Here is a 6968-nt window from a genome sequence, read left to right on the forward strand (position 1 = left end):
ATCCTGTTATAGGTAGAGAAGGGACATCCCTACAGGCTGCTTCCATTAAGCCAGGACTGTCCAAAGGCAACCCACAAGTCACATCCTGCCCCTTAACAATTAACCTCAGCCTCTGGGGCTCCAGGTTCAGGCACCACTACCCCTACTGCTTACCTGCTGCTGCCCCCCAGGTCTCCAGACTCTTCCTCCCTCCTTCTTTCTCTCCTTCTTACTCTGCCTGAGTTTATCTTGTGAATTATGTTTGCAAAACTAAAAGTTAATGCATGGCACTCCATAGATGCATTTACATGAGACATTTACTGCACAGTTGAGTAATTAACTGTGCAGTAAATTAGGGTGCACAAAACTAATAAACTCCGCAGCAGGATAGTACTTGTACTTGTACTGTGCAGCAGTACATGTGTAGATGCTGACCAGCTGGCTGGGGTGTGAGGGTGCTTCAGTGCTAGGGCTGCCTGCCATGCAGCCCCTCTGCAGCACATTGAGCTCAGCTTGAGTAGTCCCTGGCTGGCATGCTGACCCCCGGTGCCCCCTGACAGCCAGGGCTGTTCCAGCTGGGAGCCATGTACCATACATGAGTAAACTCTGGAGCTAATTCTCCAGTTATATGCTGCTGGGTGCATGTTCAAATGGGGTGCACCCAGGAGCAAAAAAAACTCTGGAGCAATAAGTTCCAGAGTTGATTCATGGGCACTAATTGCATGTGTAGACCCTCCACATGGCACCTTGAAAGGATCTCAAGGCACCGCAGGGTACTGTGGCACCCTCATTCAGAATCATTGTTCAATGATCTGTAGGCAACATGATCTTTCACAATGTTATTACACAAAGCCTTGTACTACTCTAAGAAATACTCAGTTCTTTACATTCAAGTCTAGTGCAAACCAATTAAAAATAAGGAAAATTGAACTGCACTAATCCTTATCCGTCTATGATGTTATCCTTCCCAATAGCCAATCTGTAATCAGGTGCTGACAAACATGCATGGTAAAGACTTTAAGATGTGTAGCAGGACCAGCACTGATGTCACACAAGGACATGGTTATCTGAGAGAAAATTTTAGCTAACTGTGTTCCTTCCTTTCAGAAAAGCTGCTTTAACAATTTTATGCTCTCTCTTTTTCTATCCAATAGATTGCTATTAGAAAAATGGAAATTAGATCAAAAGGACAAGTCCCTTTAAGAAAAAGTACTGAGGTAAGCAGTCAGTAAATATTAGGCATTGATTGTAATGTGGTATTTCAAGTAAGATTGCAATATTTTCCAACTTTAGAAAGACTCATTGCTTAATGCAGATATTAATTGCAGCTGCTGTAGTGTTTCACTCAGCTAACTTAATAGCAGCAGACAATAAACATAATTAGGAAATAGAGATGTAACAATGTGGCCAGGCACCAGGGGCAGCTGCCATACAGAAGCAGCAGTGACTTCTCATTGCCACTGTGCGGCTGGTGCAGTTGTGTTGCTGCTGTGGCACCTGTTTTTTTCCACCATCCCCCACCCTCCAAGTTGGTGCCTAGGGTGCCCTCACTTGCCCTCCTGCCTCCAGTCGCTATGTTTACCAAGGCCAAGAGCCCCAGATTCTGTATCAAGTCATTCCTCCTGTGCCTCCCAAATTCTGGTGGCTTGTCAGTAGCGTGGCAGGTCAGAGAGGTCTGATCTGGCCCACAGGTTATATGTTTGACACCCCTCATCTAAGTCTAGAACAGGGGTCAGCAACCTCTGGCACACATGCTGAGAGTGGCATGCAAGGACATTTTGCTCGGCACACCACGGCCAACCCCAGCTCCGTGTAGCTGCTGCCTGCTTGCAGTGTCCCAGCTGCCTGCTGGGAGCAGCTTGGGATCCCAGCTGGTAGCAGCTCCCCAGAGCTGGGCTGGCTGCAGCCAGGAGGCTCCAAAACAGCTGCACCAGGCTCTGGCATCAGGACCACACTGACGTGTGCAGGCGCACCTCGGAGTGGGCGGTGGGGGAGAGGCCTGAGGCAGCACAGCCCCGGTCTCTCGCCTACTCCTGGCGTGGAGGTGATGAGCCCGGCGCAGCTATTTAGCCAACCTGGGCTATGGGCAGCTGAAGGAAGCAGCGGGCTGGCTACAAATAGTTGCGCCAGGCTCATCACCTCTGTGCTAGGAGCAGGGGAGAGACTGGGGCTGCACTGCCTCAGCCTCCGCCCCCACCTCCCACTCCAAGGCTCACCAGTATGGAGCTGATGCCAGAGCCTGGCACAGCTGTTTGGAGCCTCCCAGCTGTAGTTGACCCCAGATCTGGGGAGCTGCTGCCAGTCGGGATCCCAGGCTGCTCCCAGCAGGCAGCTGGGCTGGGGGGCAAGGGGCAGCAGGGCTTGGGGGGGGGCAGGGGGACAAGCAGGGCATCCTGCCATGTACCCCTTGCCCTCATTTTGTTTTTCTGGCATGCCGGCACTCCGGCACCTTCCAAGGTAGGCATTGTGGTGTTTTTCAGCACTCCGGCCAAAAAACGTTGCCTACCCCTGGTCTAGAAGATCTCTTGGGCTAGCATGCTTAAGACACGCCAGCTAACGGCACACGAAGGAGTCACATGGACTGAACTAGCATTCAGTTTCCCAGTCTCACTGAACTAACCAGACTAGTTTTAGATGAGCAAACCACAAAGCTTGAATATAAAAAGAGCAAAGAACTTGGGGGAGTCAGAGAGGTAGGTAGTAAGTTACAAAGGCAGTTACTGAGAAGCTGTTTTGGGGAAAGAGAGATGCCAGTCAAAATGTCTGCAGAAATTAGGCCTGTCTAGTCTTTCATTAGAGAATGCTAAGTTTTCAGTATACGACGATGTGTGTAGACTGGTTTGGTATTTTCTCTCTTATGCTTTGTTCCTGTTGGTGAACTTAAACCCTAGGCTTCTTTAAGAAGGTTGTTTGGTCCCTATATTAACCTCTGGTTACACACTCCCAAAGGGAAGAACTGCAGATGCCATACACAGTTGGATCTGCTGTGTGAAAACTTTAGCTCAAGGGCCAATCTAAAAATGGGAAATTGCACCCCATAAGGCCTTATTAGGAAGAGCGCTCTCAGAGAGACAAAAGAGGAGAGAGCGTTAGCTGTGTAACTGTAACAGGGGCCCCAGTGTCAACCTACAGGTACAGAGGAACAAAAGGTAACAATTAACTCAGCCTCTGCTTCTTGGAGAATACATTGTATAGCTCCTAATGCACAGGACGTGCTCCTGTTTGTGCACCTTATAAGGTGAGCAGCATGAGTCTTTTTGGGGAAGGAGGCATACAAATCCAAATAATTAAATAGACCATTTAAATGAAACCTAGTAGCCATTTTCTATCCCTTTAAAACTAAATGAGAGAAAGTTCTGACATTCAATTTGACAATAAATTGTTAATATAATTAAGCTGCCATAATAAAATACTTCAGTTAGGAAATTCTAAGAGTGTAATCACATGATTATATGCTGTTTTTCAAATATAATTGTGGCTAAGAAATTCTCTGGAGTGTCTGCAGTGACTATGTTTATGTGATTGACACTGGAAACTGAGTAACAAAAATAAAAGGGACTGAGAGGGTTGATAAGGATAGCATTACCATGCTCCTTCTCAGTAGTTGCCTGAGAGTGGCAACTCTTTGACTGGTAGGGGTTTGCCCTCAACCATTCCACAAGATTTGGGCTTGTTAGATGGCTTGTACTGTTGACTTATTTTCCTAGTAGGCTCTGCAAACCCCAGGCAATTAATCCAGTGCAGAACACTCATGGCATGTCCCCATGAGTGGGAACATGCATTTCCCTGGGGACAAGCAGCTGTGGCACACCTTGTGCTGTTGCTACTTGTCCCCAGGGAACGCCTGTGCCACATGAGCTCTGGTGCATGACATATTGCCCCAGGTGGAGTAAGAGAGGCTGGGACCAGCAACTATGCTGGCCCCAGCAGCCTTACCAGGGGTCCTGGGGGCCTCCAGGAGCTGCAGCCACGCAAGCCTGCAGCAGGCAGCCTGGCCAGCAGCTGGAGTGTGGCTTCAGCCGGCCAGGCTCTGGTTTCAGGCCACATGCACTGCTGCCATGTGAGCTGCTCCACTTTCTTTAGGCATGGTTTATTTGACCCCGGGATCTTCCAGGGTCAAAAACACCCCTTGCGCTGCAAAGTAGCAGCATGGGGAATGCTTGCATGCACAACATGTGTAGTGTGTGGCCCTGCAGATGGGTCTGCAGCACCACATACTGCACGTCTGCTCTCACCTGTACGTGCCCTCAGAGTTGAAACTTCAGAGGAAGGTAACTGTAACATTGGATAACAAAGGTCTTGGAGCATTAAGTGAATTTGAATTGTCAATAGTTACAAGGGGACACAGCTCTGTTTCTGATGTTTCAGAAAAATTCTCCTGTGCTGTATTTGCAGTAATGAGACATGCTTCAGCTAATTGGCATTGTATGGGAAACCTGTCATTTTTTTTTTTTTAACATTTGTTTTAATAGTTTTCAGTTGCTGCTGGTAAAGGAAACAACCAAAAATCTTCCTAACATTTTTGTATAATCATGTCAAGAAGCAAGCGTTGTACAGAAAACAAACCCTGATTGTTTGAACAATCTAGTTGAAAACAAACCTTAATTCCTCCCCTGATGCCAGCACAAACAGGAAAAATAGAGATGTCAGAAATCATCAGACACAGACAAGCAATATTCGATAAAGTCCAGCTGAATTCACTAGAGGTCTCTTCGGTTCATATTAAATGCATTTTACTTTAGTGGTGTCTTTGTCTAAGCTCCTAAGGCAGCAATAAGAGATTGCATATGTGCTCACATGAGCCTTGTTAGGCAAACTAATTCAAATAAACTGCCAGAGACATGCATGTTTTTCCAACCAATTCATAAAATATGCATTTCTTGCAAGCAAGCCTGGGCACTCTGGATGAAATCCTGACCCTGCTGAAGTTCATGAAAATTAGCCATTGCTTTAGATGCATTAGGATTTTATCCCAGATTAAAAGAATTAATACTTGGCAGAAATAAACCTGAACTAAAAAGTTAAAATGGTGATCTGAAAAAACCCTGGTGTGTTTAAGCCATCTCTAATGTCAACTTCATGTTCATGCTAACAGGAATTATGGAGCAGAGCCATCACTTTTACTAAGTGACAACTAGTAGAAATCAGTGGGTTTGTTTGTTAGAGATGCCCTTTTTTCCCCTCCACTTTTTTTCTTTCTCTCAATAAAATGTATTTGAAATCTTAAGTTATTTTTTTGTTGTGTGAATTATTTGCAATGCTGTCCATATAGCAAATAACTTCAGGTGTAATACATGCTCACACACGCAAGTCTGTGGATTTTTATCTGGATTAACTGGTTTAATTTTTGCTTGTTTTTTGCAATAGAAAAGACCTAAACAAGCTTCCTACTGGCAGAACAGAATAAATGTCTCCAATTAGTCCATATGTGCTGCTTGGGCCCCTGCCTATTTCTTTGCATATCTAACCCATATGGCTATACAGCTGTTCTTCCAAACCTGTGACCCATATATTAAACTCATACAGAGTTGTTCTCCTGCATCTGTGTGCAATCTAGAATAACAGCTGTGAGAGGTGCATGTTCTCTCTTTAAGTCAGTGGCGTGTCAGTTTGTTCACAGACATCAATATTGTTTTCTATTCCACTGCTTGTTACTTTAGCAAAAATATTTGGTTTATTCCTCATTATTGGATGTGTTTGCTGCCATCAAGCAGTAAAATAGCTGGTTGCTGTTAGGAGCAGTTGGGGACTGAATGTGCAGCTCTGTACCCATCTGATCAATATCATCACTTCCAGCCTTGTCTCCAGTGGAGAAGGAAGAAGATGATTCACCTGCTTCCGTGCCAGGTTTCAGGTGGCTCCTGACATCCAACCCAAGCAGCCTCCTTACCTAGCCTTCCAGGAACAAGAAACATCAACTGTCCTCAGCATAACTGGCACAAAATTCAGTCTTTGAGATTCAAGTAGGCATTTTTAATATTAAGTTTTGGGGCTGACCCAAGAGGAGATCCAGAGGGGGTGCAGTGGTGTGACTGCATTCACCTTTTGGATTGGATCACACCCTGAGAGGCGGAGCGTCAGACAGAGCCATGGGCAGCTTGTCTGGGGGGCATAGGACAAGGTGGGGAGGAGGGGCAGCTCCCTGATGCTGCAAACACTCCCGGAGGAAGTAGGGGGGCATGTGCCCTCCCCCAGATTTGTGTGTGGGGTGAGGGCAAGCTGTCAGCCTATTCCCAGCAGGGTGGCTGGGCCAGGGCTGCACTCGGGATGGTTGGGGCAGGCTCAGCTGTGCAGGGCAGGGGGCAGTGGCAGCACTGGAACAGGTAGCTATGGGGGGACTAGGAGGAATTTTGGGGTGGCTGTAGTCCCCCAACCTCCCCCCCCAGTGTTGCTCATGCTTGGGGCACTGCACTCTATGGCAGCTGAGCCCACCCACCCCCACCCACCTTGAGCACAGCCCTGGCTCAGCCCCCCCTGCTGGGAAGAGGCTGGGGCAGCCCCTGGCCCCAAGCCTACAGCAGGCAGCCTGCCCCTGCCCTGTGCACAACCTGGGGGGGGGGCAAATGCCCCCCATGCCTCCCGAGGGGTGTGCAAAGTAGTGGGGAGCCATCCCCCCCCCTCACCTCCCTGCACCTCCTGGATGAGCCACCTGGGGCTCTGTCCCATGCCCTGCCCCGGGGCCACATTCACTGCCCTGGCTGGGCAGCACCTGCCCCACTCCCTCCCTCACCATGGGGGCCTCAATCTGCACCTCCATGCCCCTTCTCTCCCCCAAAAGACTTACTGGCAGGATGCTACTCTCTACGCTGCCTTGCTTCTTTCCTGTAAATTGGCTATTGGATTGGTATCAGCCAATATGGCTGGTTAATATTTGGCAATTGGTATCAGCCAAGAAAATCTTTATTGGTGCACCCCTAATTCTTAGCTAGAATAGTAAAATATTAAAGGGGTAAGTTTATCAAAGAAAAGGATTAAGAAGCCAGTAACTA

At 47.7% G+C, this 6968-nt stretch overlaps 1 protein-coding gene across 2 annotated transcripts in view; it reads left to right on the plus strand.

Annotated features, from left to right (window-relative positions):
* Nucleotides 1-5175, plus strand: part of VWA3A (von Willebrand factor A domain containing 3A) — a 67998-nt gene extending 62823 nt beyond the window's left edge. For both annotated transcript variants that reach the window (XM_025207017.1, XM_025207018.1), the window contains exons 33-34: nucleotides 1134-1196; nucleotides 4452-5175. In XM_025207017.1, coding sequence (XP_025062802.1) covers nucleotides 1134-1182 — 49 coding nt within the window. In that variant the 3' untranslated portion in view covers nucleotides 1183-1196; nucleotides 4452-5175. The remainder of the gene's footprint in view (nucleotides 1-1133; nucleotides 1197-4451) is intronic.
* Nucleotides 5176-6968: the final 1793 nt, after the last annotated feature.

This window comes from Alligator sinensis, unplaced genomic scaffold (assembly GCF_000455745.1).
Source record: "Alligator sinensis unplaced genomic scaffold, ASM45574v1 scaffold330_1, whole genome shotgun sequence".
NCBI classification, from domain to species: domain Eukaryota; kingdom Metazoa; phylum Chordata; order Crocodylia; family Alligatoridae; genus Alligator; species Alligator sinensis.